The 21,998-nt window shown below is 50.2% G+C and overlaps 1 protein-coding gene across 1 annotated transcript in view; it reads right to left on the minus strand.

The window, feature by feature from the left end:
- Positions 1 to 1,283: 1,283 nt before the first annotated feature.
- Positions 1,284 to 21,998, minus strand: part of LOC138504281 (surfactant protein C-like) — a 38,949-nt gene continuing 18,234 nt past the window's right edge. The window contains exons 4-6 of the mRNA XM_069624668.1: positions 9,955 to 10,062; positions 5,250 to 5,397; positions 1,284 to 1,726 (exon numbers count right to left, since the gene is read on the minus strand). Coding sequence (XP_069480769.1) covers positions 1,617 to 1,726; positions 5,250 to 5,397; positions 9,955 to 10,062 — 366 coding nt within the window. The 3' untranslated portion in view covers positions 1,284 to 1,616. The remainder of the gene's footprint in view (positions 1,727 to 5,249; positions 5,398 to 9,954; positions 10,063 to 21,998) is intronic.

Here is a 21,998-nt window from a genome sequence, read left to right on the forward strand (position 1 = left end):
GGGTCACAACATGTTTCCCAGCACTTTCTGTAAAATGGTGCATGTCACCATAAGCCAATTTCTCATTTAGTGCACTGCTGCCACTCAGAGATCAGCCACGCACAATGAAACTTTTATGTGAAAATTAGTGCAAAGTGTGTTTGCACTAAACATCAAAAGTTTCAAACATCCCAGAATTTCATTGTAATCGCCAGCAAGAAAATCTACACTATCATGTACGTGGTCAAGCGGATTTTGCCAGGCCTGCAATTCCCTCTTTTGATGTACCTAAGTTGACTGTGTACAGATTCCTTTTTTTTTTTTGGATTGGTTATTTATAATGTGCCTATAAAACAAGCGGTGTTTCAAGGCGCAACAAGACAAAAGAGGGAGTGGGGAAACAGGGATGAAAAACAAAAAAACGGTCCTACTACACCTTGTGTCAGTCGGATCATGCAAGTGCAGTAACAAGAAGCGCGGGGGAAATAGGATGGTTACTGCACCCAGCTGATAAAGTGTATGTTGATTCTCCTTTTCCTCCTAGGATAGAATGAGACTCATGCTTTTTTTCTTAATTAGTGAATTCTTGAATTATATTACTCTTATATTTTGATCAATCTTGTGTTCCAGATCAAACTTAAATTTCATGTATTTTTGCATTCAAAATAATGTCATATATCCTCATGGATCATGTATTCCAAATCATATATTCCATATCAAACTTGAATTCCAATAGTTTACAATTGAAAGAGTTTGTGTATCCTCATAGAACATGTATGCCCTTGTAGGCCATGTTAAACTCGAATTCTTTAAGTTTTGAATTAGTAAATATTTGTAGCCCTCTACACGTGCTTCACTGCATATGTGATGTGAGTCATCAGGAGGTTTTCCTGGCAATACAATTTCTATGTTGATCTTGTCTGAGATATAAAATTAAATAAATTAAGAAAAAAGAGAAAATACTAAATTCAAAATCAAACCGCTAAATTATAGTTGGATGCATGGTGCATGGCTCATATCTAATTATTTTTGACTGTATGTTGTACTGATCAAATTACATTCATTTTAGCGTCACAATGAGCTTAATTGAGTGTTTTGGTGAGTTTTCATAAGTTATCTGGTGACATTGTCTGAAAGAATAATGAATAGCTCTATATGTTTCCTTGTTTGTTTGGTTTTTTATAAAGAACAATAACTAACACAATATGGAGGCATGCAGCTTATAAATGCTGGCTTCTCCCTTACTTTGGTGATATCTCTTTCATAGGCTATGCAGCTTGGGCTTGGAATAAATACAAATGTACTAATCTTAGCATTTGTTTATTAATATTTCAAAGAAAAACAATATGTCCCATATTGAAAGGCAAACATATCGCTATTGCAATGCTAAAATTCAAATTTCTCAAACATATTTACGGGTAGTGCATTAAACGATCGGATATTGCGCATAAATTGGGTCAGCATTGAAGCCACAGTGAGTGCTGCAGCTGGGCCACCTCTAGGGAAAAGGAAAGAGTCCTCAACACCAGTGTTCACATAAACCATCTTTCGATTGTTAGATCTATTGCTTTTATTCAGGAAACACTAGAAACCTTCACCGGAGTATCCAATGTCTTCTTATGAATAGGCAGCCAACCCTATATGTTGTAATAGTAGCAAATGTATCTGCAGTATAGGTAAGGTTGACCCCCAATGTACACAAGGTAGCAGTCGTAGTAGTAGCAGTACCGATAGAGAGCTCTGGACGCTGCAAAGAAATAGAATAAAAATATAGTGTTAAACAATAGCAACATAAACCAGAGAATCATCTACATAGATATAGTGGCAGTGCTCCATATTTCCTATCCCTGGGAATACCCTTGCTATGACATAATTACACTGAATGGGGTTCCATACCAAGAAGCCTCCACTTAAAAGGAATTTGATGGTTGTGAGTTGTGAGTGCTTCAGGCAGGTTCTCTCTCCCTATATTGCCTATCTAACATGATCATGCATGTTTTCTAGCTGTCTTTATGGCAGGAGGATAGGCCTTTGAATGGATACCATACCTTTGTATAAACTCTGGCTTTTTGTTTCTTTTTGGCCCTCCAGTTTATTGTTTCTTTTTTGATTGTCGGTTTATTCTTTCTTTTTGGCTCGCCTGTTCCTTTTTGCCTCATCATTTTGTTTCTTTTTGGCTGGCCAGTTTATTGTTTCTTTTTGGTTCTCCTGTTCCTTTTTGGCTCATAATTTTGTTACTGTTTGGCTTGTCAGTTTATTGCTTCGTTTGGCTTGTCAGTTTAAGTTCTGCAAACTTATTTTCTTTAGAAGCTTCCTGGATGTTGACGTGTTACGAACTGAAGAATGGTTTGCTATCAGCAGGCACCCTGAGAACGTTTGCATCGCAGATGATTTTGACTCAAAGTTACAAAGTCTGGTAAAAGTTGTCTTCTTAGCTGTAAGTCGGTAAGTAAAATCGTGACTTTAAGTGGAAGAGAATTCCTCAAGAATGTAGCAATGCCAGAGAACGAACAAGCATGTTTTTGAGGAATTCCAAAGACAATGTGGTCTAATGCCAGAAAAACTTGGTACTGTCTGAAGTGGGTCATTCACTTGCTAGCAATGGTAGGTTACGATACCTGGCCTCCTATGGATGTATTTGAAGGGTGGGCCTCAGATTTTAAGGAATGGTTCAGCTTTTCTATGGAGTTATTGGACGGCGTGCACGGTGGTGATAAATTGATCGGGCTTGCAGGAACCCACAAATACACTGAATGCCTCATTGGTACAGCTTTGAGCTCGACCAAAGACCACTTAGGTATTGTATTCAACTGGAGTTTTCATCACCCAGTGGCAAAGTCGCTCCTCAGTAAAGATGATCATGATTTTGCGTAGCAGGTTTAATGGATCATGTGAGATGAGGAAAATATGTTAAACTTGCACCTTCATTTTCAGTTACGAATCAACTTCAAATACTAGGGAATGTCACAGGGGATCCAGCTTCAGTGAGGTAGGATTCATTGCAAGCTCAGGGAGGCACTGTTACATAGGTACGAAGCTTCCGTACATGGTTCTAGAACTGTTGGCCTTAATGCTCGCTGGTGGTATCAGAAGAAGTCACTTTGTGGAGTACAGAGCAGATTTAGCGCAAAGGACCACATGGTCTGGGGATCCACCAAAGCAGGCCTCGTTGATCTCATAATATTGATAAGGTTGCTTGGTTCAATGAAAGACAACAGCCTGTGCATGGTGTCGCCGAGCAGTACATGGACCTTGCACGGCCCAACCCATGCTGACCCGGACGTGCCAGAAACCTTACTTGGTTATAAAAGAGAGAAGACCCCACTCATCACAACCCTCAGTAACATCAGCCACCCAGAGATTGAATCCAAGACGGCAACAAGAATTAAAATAACATTGGGTAGTGGAGCTGCAGCACTGGCTGTTAACTGAGTGTTAGCATCCAGTGAATGTACAATCCATCTTAATAGTAGCAAAACCATAGTTATACTTGCATGATCCTCACACCTGTACACAATTAAACTATTAGTCATTCCAAGGCCAACCTTGCATAAGGAGAGCAGGATTTCGAGAAGGGTGCGAGTTAGGAGTGCGTATAGTGAGGTCCAGTTCTGCTTGTGGCCATATGGCAAGAATGAAAGGAAGAGAGCGAGCGGTGTGGAGGTGGGAGAGGGAGAGAGAAGAGCAAAGGTAGTGAAGAGTGGCGGAGGACGAAAGAAGAGCACAGAAGGGAGGCAGAAGAGTGATGGTGGGAAAGATAAGTGGGAAGGAAAGAGAAACAGAGAAGCGCAGAGATGGGAAAGAAAGGACCAGAGGTGGTGGACAGAGAAGAGCAGAGGATGGAGAATAGAGAGTAGAAGTAGGGGTGGAAGAGAGGAACGTGGATGTGATGGACAAAGGGAGGAGGTGTAGGAGTGGTAAACAAGATGTAGGAGGCAAAAGAACAGAGTGTGGTGGGGAAAAGAAGAGGATAGAATGAGGTAAGAGATGGATCAAAGTTTGGAGAAGACAAGAGGGAAGAGAAGGCGAAGAGGTCAAGAAAGAGAAACGAGGAGTGGAGGCTAGAGAATGAATAAAGATATCCGAGGAAGTGGAAAGGAGGGAGAGGTGGGGAGTTAAGGAACGAGTTGTGTGGTGGAACAGCCGGGATGCCGAAAAGGTGACCAAGGAGAGGTGAGGAGGAACATGAAAAAGGAAGGAGACAGGAGAGAAGAGGATGAGGATGAAAGAGGGGATGCAGAGGAAAGGAATGGAATCCTCTTCCCTGAGTGGAATTATTCAGTGGTGGAGGGGTGAGTTTGTGGCTGAGGTCTTGGAAGAATAATCGGCTGATCCCAGCTCGCGCTGCCAATAGGGGATGAAAGGAGCCTGTTCATACATGGTCCAACACCACGCATAGGAGTCTAATGCTCAATACCCAATACCACATGCCGGGTATTATCCTATAAATCCAGACAGACCACCACAACATTGTGACCGGTCAAACCCAAGGGAAAATAAATCTCTACACATTACCTAGGAAGATGTGCGGGTCACTGAAAGCCCCAGAGACTGCGGGTGATTGCATGCCGCTGAGAAGTTAGCCATTTAGGTGAGAGAGGGTAGAACTGTGGAGAAGCATGATTCTAAGGGGAGCTGGCCCAGTTACACCTATCCCAAAACTCCGCCCCGTTGGCTCCATGTTATACCCAATAAGGAGACGGGAACCTGTACTGTGGCTTAGCGTTGTCCATTGATCCAAGAGTTATAGCACTTGGTACCTGCTAGATTTGTTTTATTAACGTTTGTAGAAGATATCAAAGCAATCAGGCTGCCTTTCCTAGATGTTCACTCCGGTTTACGAATTTTAAACATTTTCAAGCTCATTGGCAGCCAGAAAACCAAGGTGCAGAGGTGAATGTCTTGCCATGTCAAGGTGCTACAACGTCGGGATGCAAAAATAAACCAGCCCTCGGCTGATCTCTGTTCATAGATTGACTATCATCTGAAGCATCAATCCATCCTTTTAGCTACTTGGGTGAAATATTCTTTAAAAGTAGAAATTGGTCATTTTTGTTGGCCCAATGCTTTTCTAATGATTCTGTGTTAACTCTGTGTTGAGCTAAGAGAAAAACCTAACTCTGCGTTCTTTCAGCAGCCGGCCCCCACGTGACTTTTTTTGGCTTACGGACCTAATCAAGCTATGGATTGAAATGTTACAGTGGTCTACTTAATACAATTCAACAATAGTTCTTCATTCCCACCTGTAAAGATAGCAAGATGGTAATTACCTGCTGTTGTTTCCTGAATCCAATAGATGGGGACACCGCTGCAGAGCACGTTGACATTGGTTCCCAAAACGGTGCGATCCACCACGGCCTCCTTCTGCGCGGTGTAGGTGCTGCTCACCTGCGACGTTGGGCTGATACTGGAAGTGGACTAAATGCACAGATAGAGGCGTGTCAGTGAGAGCATAGGGTAGACCCAGAAGACCTGTGATGTGATGATATGATTGGCTATTTATAACACGCTTAATACCCTGCCGTTTCTAAGCAGTACCGGGGATCAAACCTGTGTTGTTCCGTGTCATCTTGCTTGCAAGGCAAGCACGTTGCCCCTGAGCTACCCTCCTGTGTCAATGGCCTATGTCTTTGTGAAATTAAAAATGATTGCTAGGTAACAATTCAGAGAATGTCACACTCATCAGTTGTGTTTTTTATTTTTTCTCTGTATGAGACACTGACATTTAGCTTATAGGTCTAATGAAGCCATCTAAATATCTACTCTGTAGAACAAACAATATTCTCTCGCGGCCTGCACAGGATTGTATGGCTCTCTGCAATGCGTCCAATGCATCTCAAGAAACCTACAAGTTGGAGCAAGGTCTGACTCAAGAGTTGGGCACAGGGTCGGATTGGCCCCTCGGCCTTTCGGCTGGGGAGTGAGGGCCGGTTTATGGCCATGCCTGGGCCGGTTTGGAAGAAAAGAAAATTGAAAAGAAAATATATATTTTTTTCCCATTTTTTTTTCTTTCCAAAAAGCCTTTCATCCTTCTTAGGTCGATAAATGAGTACCAACACAGGTTCGGTGATATTGTATGCATATTTGTTATATAAAAAAGAGCTTAAGCGCAAGTGCTATACAATAACATATGCTTTGGCCTTGGACGTCTGCTTGGATTCACAGTAATTTGGTGTACTTAGGAACAATGCCATTTGATGCCACTTCCTGTTTTGTCAAGGGGTGAAAGGTCGTGTTTCATCACTTCCCGGGATTTCACTTTGGGATGGGGCAAATGACATCACTTCCGGTGATGTCATCAGAGGTTAAGGGTCGTGAGGCGAGGGGTGGCCCACTTTATTTTGGGTGACCAGGCATATTTCTTGTCCCAGTCCGACCCTGGTTGGGCGTCTGAGATGGTCATTAGGACTGCGGGCGTGGAACGCATATCTGCGACACGCTCCTATTCATGGCTACCCTCATGGACTACATTTAATGTTCTGTCAGGGCACCACGTTCACAACTTCCCTGACAGGGTTCATATAATAGTCCCCTCTACTTCAGAGAGGCAGTGGTGAAAGGGCTGGGGGCGGGGGGCATCACGCCCCTGCACTAGATAATACTACCTGTCTCCCCTGACACGACCCTCCATATGCATCCTGCTCACTTATCCGTCACAGAAGGAAGTGTTTGCCTGTCTCTCCTGTCGCCATTTTCCCACTCAGCTCTTTCCCATTCCCCATCCCACTCCACCACACGCCCCTTCTTTCTTTACCTGCCCTTGTTTGCCACCATCTACCACCTCACAATAAACTCAACCTTCAGCCTAAGAACATTTTTACACTTGGTCTCCCTACAACAAACCTCCACCTTCCGTCTGCCACCTCCTTTCTGCCAGCTGGCATTGCATGCTTTGTCTCTGCTGGCATCAACCTATTCGTCCCATGCCCCACTCATTCCTCATGGAAAGGAGGGCTTATATCTCCTGCCACCAAACCCGGCTGCCATGCACTCCCACTCTTCTCAGAGCTCAGTAGACCGGAGCCTGGGGGAAAGATGGCTGCATCTGGCATGTGCTCTTATCAGTGAATCTGTGTGAGGATTCTGGGGCCTGGACCCCCGGCCAGATGCAATATTGCGATGTGGTTCTATGTGAAATTCTCGAATATTAATGGTCACGCCCAAAAAAGACTGTTTTTTTACGGCCGGTTCTGGAATATCCGTTTTTTCCACCTCCGACCTCTTTCCCAATCTATCCCGTTCCGACCTCTATCCCAATCTATCCCGCTCCTTTACTCTTTATTTCGGGCGGTGACCCCCCCCCCCCCAGGACTCCCTTTGCTCGCCACCATTCACTTCAGTACCCGCCCCCCCCCCCCATTCCAGTTACAAGCACCATATAGTCAGAAATAATAAAAAAGACCTTTTCACTCTGTACCTGCCGGGAGCCTACCCTGGTGGGCAATGACAGACATTTTACTCAGATTTAACGAGCTGTCCTATGTCTCTAAAAGCCAATATAGCCCACTACAGCGGCCTATATGACTACCAGCACCCAAGCCATGTAGCCAGGAGTATTTCTTTTAAAATAAAGCTCTTTGTGGCCCAAATGCAACAAGCTCAGAGCACAAACGAGCTTCATTCTAGAAAAAATAAAACAGCAGTCATAAAAACAGATGGGCAGTTGAAAAAGCCACCTTTCTTTGGAGGCCTTGCAGAGAAGGAGCCAAAGACACAGTAGAGAGCAACCGCTGTAGGAGCCAGGAGAAGGCGAGTGAAACAAGCATTGGCAAAACCAACAGTTTGGGCTTTTGTGTAGGCAGGTGATAGGCATTTGCCAGGCACTGCCATTAGGGCACTTCCTGCCCATAAGACGGCAGCAGATGACAAATAGTGTGACTACGTGGGGATATGATAGCAAGTGCCTGGCAAGTGCCCATCTAATACATACATGCCAACCCTCCCGATTTAGGCGGGAGACTCCCGGCTTTTCAGTGAAAAGTATTGCTATTTTTCACGTTCTTCCACCTAAAATAATTCTAGCCCCAACGCATTCATATGTGGAAATGTACATCTCCTGATTTCTCGGACGAAATCTCCCTCCCACGTGCCTCGGAATGTTGGCATGTATGCTAACATCTATACACAAGCCAAAACTGTTTGCTTTGTCAATGCTTGTTTTTAATAGGACTTCGGATGTGAGGGCACACACATTGCTTATAAATCAAGTGGCTGAAGGCACACTTGGTTAAGATATTTTTATTACACCTGCAGCACTGATGTACTTATGTCTATAACAGGTGAGTATTCCCATAGGGACTCGCGTCACCAGGGTGATCAATGGGTCGGTAAAGAACCAAACACCCACAGTCTGTGTGTCGCTCCCCACATCTCACCACCCGCCTACCTCCTTTTTCCATCATTAGTTTTGGCTTACAGGCAGGACTTTCAGCACTACCTAAGAGCCACAACTACAAAAGGGAGGTTTGTGGAAGCCTGGAAGTTGGCTCAGAACGTGATGCAATGCCGTTGGTTAGTGCCCTCCCTCCTAACCATCTACCTTTCTCTGATGCACCTCCCAGGTGTTCATTTGGCATATCAAGAAGCGGCATTGGGCAGTGCAATGCCTCACTCTAGTTTCATGGGCAAGCGGAAAGCAGCATCCATGCCAGTCTGCATGGACGAAGGGTGTGTCTGTCTCCACAGACAGACCATGTACCAGTGCAAACTAATGTTAGAGTCAAGACAGACTATGGAGAAAAACACAAGCTTATGCCCTAACAATGATGCAGGCAGTCCAATATACCAGGGATATTTTGGGGGAAAAGAGCCTTTGTTATAGGGGTAACTCTGACCTTTAATTTAAAATATGAGGGTATGCCTGCACTTGTCAAATTCATGCAACCTTTTGCCCTCCAGATGTTTCGGCTGCATCCCCCATCGCCCCTTGCATGCCCAGTCAATGGTGAGGGGTCATGGGAGTCGTAGTCCAGAACATCTGGAGAGTTGCAGATGGCAAGCCCCAGCCTTGCATGTGGTCCGGCCTCTGCCTTTGCCTCCCTCCCTTCCTCGGGGATGCCTGCCATGCACTCACGACCCTCTCCATGAGCACTGATGTATCAGCATTACCCCTGATCCTCTCCCCCACCCCACATTCGGACCTCTTTAGCAAGGAGGGCTCTTTCACTGACACCTTCTGAACTCTTGTCTTGCAAGAAGCCTATATCTCACAGGGGGTTGAATGTCGGTATTATCGCGACAATATAAAGCATTTCCTCCTGCATATATATTTTTAGTTTTTAAACCTTTCCTTTGTAAGATGCACTTTTTAATCAATTTCACTGGCTGCTCCCTGCCCTGTCTTTAATCCTCCTTATCCCTTCTGTTGATGTACTCCCCCAAATACAGGCTAAGAAAGGGCTCTCTTTGCGCCCTTTACCACTTGCACACAGAATGGCTCCTTGCGGCATTGCCCACAGGGCAGAGATCCGCCATGATCAGTGCATGAACTAGAAATATTACTACCCAAAGCTAGTCTTAAGCATGGACATGAAAACAATATGTATTCAATAGATATGATTACTAATTGGACACCAGCTCCTTGTGTACGAAATTAAACATGTTCAGAGTGTCTGTGTTATTTAAACTGTTGCAGTTGGACATTTCTGTGTTTAATTGGACGGATGGGTTGTTGACCTCGGCAACATATTGGACACATACAGTGACATCATGTTAACTCTCCTTTGGCACCCAATAAATAGAAGAAGTAGAAACCCTTTGGGGGGATGGGGGAGGGCTGATGTGTGAAGCCTCCTCCTGTTGGCAAAGCACATGTGGCCACCCTAAGAGTCGACAGAAGTAGAAAGATGCCCCTCGCCTCAGTGTGTACAGCGAAGGCATGGGTAGGTACTTGCACAGAGGTTGCCTGACTTCCGGGCCGATTTCCCCATCCACAGGGGATTGCCGGTATCCCTGCTGTGCAGAGGCAGCTCTCACCTGCATGTTCTGGAAGCTACTGCTGATGGAATCCAGGCTGGGGATCTTGCTCTTGTCCATCTTGGTAATGTAGCAGACCTTGGAATCCACCCTGGTGCAGATCAGGCTCTGTGCAAAGGCAACAATGTGATTAGTAAAATCCCTCTGCTTCTCTTCAAGACATCTCTCATGGAGGTAAAGGGGGGGAGGTCTGTTTCCAGGGGCGACAGGACAGTAACTAGGATTCTTGTCATACAACTACAGAGCTGCTGGTGGAGTGAACATGTGTTCAAATGTCAGAGTGAAATGACTAGTATCTCCCTCTCAACACCTCATGGTAAAGGCTGAAGGGAGTTACTGGGGGTGGGTGATGCTGAACATTGCTTTACTGCTGCGAGCACATTAAGGGAGAGATCTAGTGAAGACCCCAGAGAATGTGGAGGGCCTGATGGTTGAGGAGGTCTGATAACCTTCCCCCCTGTTTTACGAAACACGAGCGTTCACTTTGCGACTGTTAATCACTTTGCTTTATGTCCATTTTCCCAAGGGAGGGACAATACACCACACTTCCTGAAAGAGCTTTAAAATACTGTTTGTTTTCCCTCATATTTCTACCCAGAAAAAATAGGTGTAAACGGAAATATATGTCTCATACAGTGCTTCATGCCGGATTCCTCACACTTTTAAGCACTGTAATGCTAGGTGCTAGTAATTCCCAATTTAATGGCAATCAATGAATTAATTTACACTAGAAAAATCAATACCCGCTAAGATTCGAATTTGCGAAATGAAAGATGTCCCAATCCCAACGTTTGAGGTGAGCCCATCCAACAAGGACTAGTGGTGTATCGTTATTGTTGGATGCTGTGACGTTGCTGGATTGATCTATACCGCGCACCACCATTGGAGCTGGAAGGCAACATCTGCATTAGACTGTGGTAGATTGAACATGGATTTGAACCAAAATATTTTCAAAACAAGTGACCGAGTTGGCACTGGAATGACCATTCATTTCTGATCCTGGAATGCTTGGGTGGCTTGCTGTGTGCAGAAAAATCTTGTTAATTTAGGGCGGGTAGATGAGGTGTACCAGAAGTGAAATTCTTCATGGTATGTTTACTCTTTATTTCAGAAAGACATGCTCGGCTTGTATTATTGTTTGGCAAAAATAGAAAGACCGTGCAATTCCTGCCCACACATTCCATTCACTTCACATGGGAGAGGAGAGGGAATTCTGTATGGATCCCTTGGATAACTTTGGGCAAAGAACTGACTGATTCTGTCCCGCCACATGATTTTACATTATTAATTTTATTATTAGGGTATTTATTGAGCACGGACCTAGCTAAGGAAAGCCACGGAGGACTTTACAAGTCACACAACGGGGGAATCAGATCGCAGGATCAATACAAGCGAGCCGGAGCTCACAATGAGGAATGGGGGGCAATATGGCAGCAAGGGAAGGAAGCGAGCCGGGAGCTAACAATGGGGAATGGGGGGCAATATGGCAGCAAGGGAAGGAAGCGAGCCGGGAGCTAGCAATGGAGAATGGGGGCAATATGGCAGCAAGGGAAGGAAGAGAGCCGTGAGCTAACAATGGGGAATAGGGACAATATGGCAGCAAGGGAAGGAAGTGAGCGGGAGCTAACAATGGGAAATGGGGGAAATATGGCAGCACGGGAAGGAAGCGAGCCGGAGCTCACAATGAGGAATGGGTGCAATATGGCAGCAAGGGATGGAAGCGAGCTGGAGCTCACAATGAGGAATGGGGGGCAATATGGCAGCAAGGGAAGGAAGCGAGCCGGGAGCTAACAATGAGGAATGGGGGCAATATGGCAGCAAGGGAAGGAAGCGAGCCGGGAGCTAACAATGGGGGATGGGGGGCAATATGGCAGTAAGGGAAGGAAGCGAGCCGGGAGCTAACAATAAGGAATGGGGGCAATATGACAGTAAGGGAAGGAAGCGAGCCGGAGCTCACAATGGGGAATAGGGGGCAATATGGCAGCAAGGGAAGGAAGCGAGCCGGGAGCTAACAATGGGGAATGGGGGGCAATATGGCAGCAAGGGAAGGAAGCGAGCCGGAGCTCACAATGAGGAATGGGGGGCAATATGGCAGCAAGGTAAGGAAGTGAGCCGGGAGCTAACAATGGGGAATAGGGACAATATGGCAGCACGGGAAGGAAGCGAGCCGGAGCTCACAATGAGGAATGGAGGGCAATATGGCAGCAAGGGAAGGAAGCGAGCCGGAGCTCACAATGAGGAATGGGGGGCAATATGGCAGCAAGGGAAGGAAGCGAGCCGGAGCTCACAATGAGGAATGGGGGGCAATATGGCAGCAAGGGAAGGAAGCGAGCGGGAGCTAACAATGGGAAATGGGGCAATATGGCAGCACGGGAAGGAAGCGAGCCGGAGCTCACAATGAGGAATGGGGGGCAATATGGCAGCAAGGGGAGGAAGCGAGCCGGAGCTCACAATGAGGAATGGGGGCAATATGGCAGCAAGGGAAGGAAGCGAGCCGGGAGCTCACAATGGGGAATGGGGGCAATATGGCAGCAAGGGAAGGAAGCAAGCCGGGAGCTAACAATGGAGAATGGGGGGCAATATGGCAGCAAGGGAAGGAAGCGAGCCGGAGCTCACAATGAAGAATGGGGGGCAATATGGCAGCAAGGTAAGGAAGCGAGCCGGGAGCTAACAATGGGGAATAGGGACAATATGACAGCAAGGGAAGGAAGCGAGCGGGAGCTAACAATGGGAAATGGGGGCAATATGGCAGCACGGGAAGGAAGCGAGCCGGAGCTCACAATGAGGAATGGGGGGCAATATGGCAGCAAGGGAAGGAAGCGAGCCGGAGCTCACAATGAGGAATGGGGGGGCAATATGGCAGCAAGGGAAGGAAGCGAGCCGGGAGCTAACAATGGGGAATGGGGACAATATGGCAGCAAGGGAAGGAAGCGAGCGGGAGCTAACAATGGGAAATGGGGCAATATGGCAGCACGGGAAGGAAGCGAGCCGGAGCTCACAATGAGGAATGGGGGCAATATGGCAGCAAGGGAAGGAAGCGAGCCGGAGCTCACAATGAGGAATGGGGGGCAATATGGCAGCAAGGGAAGGAAGCGAGCCGGAGCCCACAATGAGGAATGGGGGGCAATATGGCAGCAAGGGAAGGAAGCGAGCCGAGAGCTAACAATGGGGAATGGGGGGCAATATGGCAGTAAGGGAAGGAAGCGAGCCGGGAGCTAACAATGAGGAATGGGGGGGCCATATGGCAGTAAGGGAAGGAAGCGAGCCGGAGCTCACAATGAGGAATGGGGGGCAATATGGCAGCAAGGGAAGGAAGTGAGCCGGGAGCTAACAATGGGGAATGGGGGGCAATATGGCATCAAGGGAAGGAAGCGAGCCGGAGCTCACAATGAGGAATGGGGGGCAATATGGCAGCAAGGTAAGGAAGCGAGCCGGGAGCTCACAATGAGGAATGGGGGCAATATGGCAGCAAGGTAAGGAAGCGAGCCGAGAGCTAACAATGGGGAATGGGGGGCAATATGGCAGTAAGGGAAGGAAGCGAGCCGGGAGCTAACAATGAGGAATGGGGGGCCATATGGCAGTAAGGGAAGGAAGCGAGCCGGAGCTCACAATGAGGAATGGGGGGCAATATGGCAGCAAGGGAAGGAAGTGAGCCGGGAGCTAACAATGGGGAATGGGGGGCAATATGGCATCAAGGGAAGGAAGCGAGCCGGAGCTCACAATGAGGAATGGGGGGCAATATGGCAGCAAGGTAAGGAAGCGAGGCGGGAGCTAACAATGGGAAATGGGGGCAATATGGCAGCAAGGGAAGGAAGCGAGCCGGAGCTCACAATGAGGAATGGGGGGGCAATATGGCAGCAAGGGAAGGAAGCGAGCCGGAGCTCACAATGAGGAATGGGGGGCAATATGGCAGCAAGGGAAGGAAGCGAACCGGAGCTCACAATGAGGAATGGGGGGCAATATGGCAGCAAGGGAAGGAAGTGAGCCGGGAGCTAACAATGAGGAATGGGGGGCAATATGGCAGCAAGGTAAAGAAGCGAGCCGGGAGCTAACAATGGGGAAAGGGGCAATATGGCAGCAAGGGAAGGAAGCGAGCCGGAGCTCACAATGAGGAATGGGGGGCAATATGGCAGCAAGGGAAGGAAGCGAGCCGGGAGCTCACAATGGGGAATGGGGGGCAATATGGCAGTAAGGGAAGGAAGCGAGCCGGGAGCTAACAATGAGGAATGGGGGGGCCATATGGCAGTAAGGGAAGGAAGCGAGCCGGAGCTCACAATGAGGAATGGGGGGCAATATGGCAGCAAGGGAAGGAAGTGAGCCGGGAGCTAACAATGGGGAATGGGGGGCAATATGGCATCAAGGGAAGGAAGCGAGCCGGAGCTCACAATGAGGAATGGGGGGCAATATGGCAGCAAGGTAAGGAAGCGAGCCGGGAGCTCACAATGAGGAATGGGGGCAATATGGCAGCAAGGTAAGGAAGCGAGCCGAGAGCTAACAATGGGGAATGGGGGGCAATATGGCAGTAAGGGAAGGAAGCGAGCCGGGAGCTAACAATGAGGAATGGGGGGCCATATGGCAGTAAGGGAAGGAAGCGAGCCGGAGCTCACAATGAGGAATGGGGGGCAATATGGCAGCAAGGGAAGGAAGTGAGCCGGGAGCTAACAATGGGGAATGGGGGGCAATATGGCATCAAGGGAAGGAAGCGAGCCGGAGCTCACAATGAGGAATGGGGGGCAATATGGCAGCAAGGTAAGGAAGCGAGGCGGGAGCTAACAATGGGAAATGGGGGCAATATGGCAGCAAGGGAAGGAAGCGAGCCGGAGCTCACAATGAGGAATGGGGGGGCAATATGGCAGCAAGGGAAGGAAGCGAGCCGGAGCTCACAATGAGGAATGGGGGGCAATATGGCAGCAAGGGAAGGAAGCGAACCGGAGCTCACAATGAGGAATGGGGGGCAATATGGCAGCAAGGGAAGGAAGTGAGCCGGGAGCTAACAATGAGGAATGGGGGGCAATATGGCAGCAAGGTAAGGAAGCGAGCGGGGAGCTAACAATGGGGAAAGGGGCAATATGGCAGCAAGGGAAGGAAGCGAGCCGGAGCTCACAATGAGGAATGGGGGGCAATATGGCAGCAAGGGAAGGAAGCGAGCCGGGAGCTCACAATGGGGAATGGGGGCAATATGGCAGCAAGGGAAGGAAGCGAGCCCGAGCTCACAATGAGGAATGGAGGCAATATGGCAGCAAGGGAAGGAAGCTAGCCGGGAGCTAACAATGGGGAATGGGGGGCAATATGGCAGCAAGGGAAGGAAGTGAGCCGGGAGCTAACAATGGGGAATGGGGGCAATATGGCAGCAAGGGAGGGAAGCAAGCCGGGAGCTCACAATGGGGAATGGGGGGCAATATGGCAGCAAGGGAAGGAAGCGAGCTGGGAGCTCACAATAAGGAATGGGGGCCATATGGCAGCAAGGGAAGGAAGCAAGCCGGGAGCTCACAATGGGGAATGGGGGGCAATATGGCAGCAAGGGAAGGAAGCGAGCCGGAGCTCACAATGAGGAATGGGGGGCAATATGGCAGCAAGGTAAGGAAGCGAGCCGGGAGCTCACAATGAGGAATGGGGGCAATATGGCAGCAAGGTAAGGAAGCGAGCCGAGAGCTAACAATGGGGAATGGGGGGCAATATGGCAGTAAGGGAAGGAAGCGAGCCGGGAGCTAACAATGAGGAATGGGGGGCCATATGGCAGTAAGGGAAGGAAGCGAGCCGGAGCTCACAATGAGGAATGGGGGGCAATATGGCAGCAAGGGAAGGAAGTGAGCCGGGAGCTAACAATGGGGAATGGGGGGCAATATGGCATCAAGGGAAGGAAGCGAGCCGGAGCTCACAATGAGGAATGGGGGGCAATATGGCAGCAAGGTAAGGAAGCGAGGCGGGAGCTAACAATGGGAAATGGGGGCAATATGGCAGCAAGGGAAGGAAGCGAGCCGGAGCTCACAATGAGGAATGGGGGGGCAATATGGCAGCAAGGGAAGGAAGCGAGCCGGAGCTCACAATGAGGAATGGGGGGCAATATGGCAGCAAGGGAAGGAAGCGAACCGGAGCTCACAATGAGGAATGGGGGGCAATATGGCAGCAAGGGAAGGAAGTGAGCCGGGAGCTAACAATGAGGAATGGGGGGCAATATGGCAGCAAGGTAAGGAAGCGAGCCGGGAGCTAACAATGGGGAAAGGGGCAATATGGCAGCAAGGGAAGGAAGCGAGCCGGAGCTCACAATGAGGAATGGGGGGCAATATGGCAGCAAGGGAAGGAAGCGAGCCGGGAGCTCACAATGGGGAATGGGGGCAATATGGCAGCAAGGGAAGGAAGCGAGCCCGAGCTCACAATGAGGAATGGAGGCAATATGGCAGCAAGGGAAGGAAGCGAGCCGGGAGCTCACAATGGGGAATGGGGGCAATATGGCAGCAAGGGAAGGAAGCGAGCCCGAGCTCACAATGAGGAATGGAGGCAATATGGCAGCAAGGGAAGGAAGCTAGCCGGGAGCTAACAATGGGGAATGGGGGGCAATATGGCAGCAAGGGAAGGAAGTGAGCCGGGAGCTAACAATGGGGAATGGGGGCAATATGGCAGCAAGGGAGGGAAGCAAGCCGGGAGCTCACAATGGGGAATGGGGGGCAATATGGCAGCAAGGGAAGGAAGCGAGCTGGGAGCTCACAATAAGGAATGGGGGCCATATGGCAGCAAGGGAAGGAAGCAAGCCGGGAGCTCACAATGGGGAATGGGGGGCAATATGGCAGCAAGGGAAGGAAGCGAGCCGGAGCTCACAATGAGGAATGGGGGGCAATATGGCAGCAAGGTAAGGAAGCGAGCCGGGAGCTCACAATGAGGAATGGGGGCAATATGGCAGCAAGGTAAGGAAGCGAGCCGAGAGCTAACAATGGGGAATGGGGGGCAATATGGCAGTAAGGGAAGGAAGCGAGCCGGGAGCTAACAATGAGGAATGGGGGGCCATATGGCAGTAAGGGAAGGAAGCGAGCCGGAGCTCACAATGAGGAATGGGGGGCAATATGGCAGCAAGGGAAGGAAGTGAGCCGGGAGCTAACAATGGGGAATGGGGGGCAATATGGCATCAAGGGAAGGAAGCGAGCCGGAGCTCACAATGAGGAATGGGGGGCAATATGGCAGCAAGGTAAGGAAGCGAGGCGGGAGCTAACAATGGGAAATGGGGGCAATATGGCAGCAAGGGAAGGAAGCGAGCCGGAGCTCACAATGAGGAATGGGGGGGCAATATGGCAGCAAGGGAAGGAAGCGAGCCGGAGCTCACAATGAGGAATGGGGGGCAATATGGCAGCAAGGGAAGGAAGCGAACCGGAGCTCACAATGAGGAATGGGGGGCAATATGGCAGCAAGGGAAGGAAGTGAGCCGGGAGCTAACAATGAGGAATGGGGGGCAATATGGCAGCAAGGTAAGGAAGCGAGCCGGGAGCTAACAATGGGGAAAGGGGCAATATGGCAGCAAGGGAAGGAAGCGAGCCGGAGCTCACAATGAGGAATGGGGGGCAATATGGCAGCAAGGGAAGGAAGCGAGCCGGGAGCTCACAATGGGGAATGGGGGCAATATGGCAGCAAGGGAAGGAAGCGAGCCCGAGCTCACAATGAGGAATGGAGGCAATATGGCAGCAAGGGAAGGAAGCTAGCCGGGAGCTAACAATGGGGAATGGGGGGCAATATGGCAGCAAGGGAAGGAAGTGAGCCGGGAGCTAACAATGGGGAATGGGGGCAATATGGCAGCAAGGGAGGGAAGCAAGCCGGGAGCTCACAATGGGGAATGGGGGGCAATATGGCAGCAAGGGAAGGAAGCGAGCTGGGAGCTCACAATAAGGAATGGGGGCCATATGGCAGCAAGGGAAGGAAGCAAGCCGGGAGCTCACAATGGGGAATGGGGGGCAATATGGCAGCAAGGGAAGGAAGCGAGCCAGGAGCTAACAATGGGGAATGGGGGGCAATATGGCAGCAAGGGAAGGAAGCGAGCTGGGAGCTCACAATAGGGAATGGGGGCAATATGGCAGCAAGGGAAGGAAGCAAGCCGGGAGCTCACAATGAGGAATGGGGGCAATATGGCAGCAAGGGAAGGACACAAGACAGGAGCTAACAATGTAGAATGGGGGCAATATGACAGCAAGGGAAGGAAGCGAGCTGGGCACTAACAATGGGAAATGGGGGCAATATGGCAGCAAGGGAGGGAAGCAAGCCGGGAGCTCACAATGGGGAATGGGGGCAACATGGCAGCAAGGGAAGGAAGCGTGCCGGGAGCTAACAATGGGGAATTGGGGCAATATGGCAGCAAGGGAAGGACACGACCCAGAAGCTAACAAAGGGGAATGGGGGCAATATGGCAGTAAGGGAAGGAAGCAAGCTGGGAACGAACAATGGGGAATGGGGGCAATATGGCAGCAAGGGAAGGAAGCGAGCCAGGAGCTAACAATGGGGAATGGGGGCAATATGGCAGCAAGGGAAGGAAGCGAGCCGGGAGCTAACAATGGGGAATGGGGGGCAATATGGCAGCAAGGGAAGGAAGCGAGCCGGGGGCTAACAATGAGGAATGGGGGGCAATATGGCAGCAAGGGAAGGAAGCGAGCGGGAGCTCACAATGAGGAATGGGGGAAATATGGCAGCAAGGGAAGGAAGCGAGCCGGGAGCTAACAATGGGGAATGGGGGCAATATGGCAGCAAGGGAGGGAAGCAAGCCAGGAGCTCACAATGGGGAATGGGGCAATATGGCAGCAAGGGAAGGACACAAGGCAGGAGCTAACAATGGGGAATGGGGGCAATATGACAGCAAGGGAAGGAAGCGATCCGGGAGCTAACAATGGGGAATGGGGGCAATATGGCAGCAAGGGAATGACACGACCCAGAAGCTAACAATAGGGAATGGGGGCAATATGACAGTAAGGGAAGGAAGCAAGCTGGGAACTAACAATGGGGAATAGGGGCAATATGGCAGCAAGGAAAGGAAGCGAGCCAGGAGCTAACAATGGGGAATGGGGGCATTATAGCTGCAAGGGAAGGAAGTGAGCTTGGAGCTAACAATGGGGAATGGGGGCAATATGGCAGCATGGAAAAGAAGCGGGCCGGGAGCTAACAATGGGCAATGGGGCAATATGGCAGCATGGAAAGATAACAATGGGGAAAGGGGGCAATATGGCAACAAGGGAAGGGAGCGAGCCGGGAGATAACAACAGGGAAAGGGGGGCAATATGGCAGCAAGGGAAGCAAGTAGGCTGGGAGCTAACATGGGGGAGTGGGGGCAATATGGAAGCAAGGGAAGAAAGCGAGCCGGGAGCTAACAATGGGAAATGGGGGTAATATGGCAGCAAGGGAAGGAAGCAGGCCGGGAGCTAACAATGGAAAATGGGGGACAATATGGCAGAGAGGGAAGGAAGCAAGCCGGGAGCTCACAATAGGGAATGGGGGCAATATGGCAGTAAGGGGACATGAGGCAGGAGTTAACAATGGGGAATGGGAGCAATATGACAGCAAAGGAAGGAAGCAAGCCAGGAGCCAACAATGGGGAATGGGAGGAATATGGCAGCAAGGAGAAAAAGCGAGCCGGGAGTTAACAATGGGCAATGGGAGCAATATGGCAGCAAGGAAAGGAAGCGAGTCGGGAGATAAAAATGGGGAAAGGGGGCAATAAAGGCAGCAAGGGAAGGAAGCAGGCTGGGAGCTAACAAGGGGCAATGGGGGCAATATGGCAGCAAGGGAAGGAAGCAGGCTGGGAGCTAACATGGGGAAATGGGGGCAATATGGCAGCAAAGGAAGGAAGCAAGCCAGGAGCTAACAATGGGGAATAGGGACAATATGGCAGCAAGGGAAGAAAGCGAGCGGGAGCTAACAATGGGGAAAGGGGGCAATATGGCATCAAGGGAAGGAAGCAGGCTGGGAGCTAACATGGGGAAATGGGGGCAATATGGCAGCAAAGGAAGGAAGCAAGCCAGGAGCTAACAATGGGGAATAGGGACAATATGACAGCAAGGGAAGGAAGCGAGCGGGAGCTAACAATGGGAAATGGGGGCAATATGGCAGCAGTGGAAGGAAGCGAGCCGGAACTCACAATGAGGAATGGGGGGCAATATGGCAGCAAGGGAAGGAAGCGAGCCGGGAGCTAACAATGAGGAATGGGGGGCAATATGGCAGCAAGGGAAGGAAGCGAGCCGGGAGCTAACAATGGGGAATGGGGGCAATATGGCAGCAAGGGAGGGAAGCAAGCTGGGAGCTCACAATGGGGAATGGGGGCAATATGGCAGCAGTGGAAGGAAGCGAGCCGGGAGCTAACAATGAGGAATGGGGGGCAATATGGCAGCAAGGGAAGGAAGCGAGCCAGGAGCTAACAATGGGGAATGGGGGCAATATGGCAGCAAGGGAGGGAAGCAAGCTGGGAGCTCACAATGGGGAATGGGGGCAATATGACAGCAAGGGAAGGAAGCGAGCCGGGAGCTAACAATGGGGAATGGGGGCAATATGGCAGCAAGGGAAGGAAGAAGGCTGGGAGCCAAGAATGGGGAAAGAGGGGCAATATGGCAACAAGGGAAGGGAGCGAGGCGGGAGATAACAACAGGGAAAGGGGGGCAATATGGCAGCAAGGGAAGCAAGTAGGCTGGGAGCTAACATGGGGGAGTGGGGGCAATATGGAAGCAAGGGAAGAAAGTGAGCCGGGAGCTAACAATGGGAAATGGGGGTAATATGACAGCAAGGGAAGGAAACGAGCCAGGAGCCAACAATGGGGAATGGGGCCACATGGCAGCAAGGGAAGGACACGACCCAGAGGCTAACAATGGGGAATGGGGGCAATATGGCAGCAAGGGAAGGAAGCAAGCTGGGAGCCAACAATGGGGAATGGGGGAAATATGGCAGCAAGGGAAGGAAGCAGGCCGGGAGCTAACAATGGAAAATGGGGGACAATATGGCAGAGAGGGAAGGAAGCAAGCCGGGAGCTCACAATAGGGAATGGGGGCAATATGGCAGCAAGGGGACATGAGGCAGGAGTTAACAATGGGGAATGGGAGCAATATGACAGCAAAGGAAGGAAGCAAGCCGGGAGCCAACAATGGGGAATGGGAGGAATATGGCAGCAAGGAGAAAAAGCGAGCCGGGAGTTAACAATGGGCAATGGGAGCAATATGGCAGCAAGGAAAGGAAGCGAGTCGGGAGATAAAAATGGGGAAAGGGGGCAATAAAGGCAGCAAGGGAAGGAAGCAGGCTGGGAGCTAACAAGGGGCAATGGGGGCAATATGGCAGCAAGGGAAGGAAGCAGGCTGGGAGCTAACATGGGGAAATGGGGGCAATATGGCAGCAAAGGAAGGAAGCAAGCCAGGAGCTAACAATGGGGAATAGGGACAATATGGCAGCAAGGGAAGGAAGCGAGCGGGAGCTAACAATGGGGAAAGGGGGCAATATGGCATCAAGGGAAGGAAGCAGGCTGGGAGCTAACATGGGGAAATGGGGGCAATATGGCAGCAAAGGAAGGAAGCAAGCCAGGAGCTAACAATGGGGAATAGGGACAATATGACAGCAAGGGAAGGAAGCGAGCGGGAGCTAACAATGGGAAATGGGGGCAATATGGCAGCAGTGGAAAGAAGCGAGCCGGAACTCACAATGAGGAATGGGGGGCAATATGGCAGCAAGGGAAGGAAGCGAGCCGGGAGCTAACAATGAGGAATGGGGGGCAATATGGCAGCAAGGGAAGGAAGCGAGCCGGGAGCTAACAATGGGGAATGGGGGCAATATGGCAGCAAGGGAGGGAAGCAAGCTGGGAGCTCACAATGGGGAATGGGGGCAATATGGCAGCAGTGGAAGGAAGCGAGCCGGGAGCTAACAATGAGGAATGGGGGGCAATATGGCAGCAAGGGAAGGAAGCGAGCCGGGAGCTAACAATGGGGAATGGGGGCAATATGGCAGCAAGGGAGGGAAGCAAGCTGGGAGCTCACAATGGGGAATGGGGGCAATATGACAGCAAGGGAAGGAAGCGAGCCGGGAGCTAACAATGGGGAATG

This window comes from Ambystoma mexicanum, chromosome 11 (genome assembly GCF_040938575.1).
Source record: "Ambystoma mexicanum isolate Mex_15411 chromosome 11, UKY_AmexF1_1, whole genome shotgun sequence".
NCBI classification, from domain to species: domain Eukaryota; kingdom Metazoa; phylum Chordata; class Amphibia; order Caudata; family Ambystomatidae; genus Ambystoma; species Ambystoma mexicanum.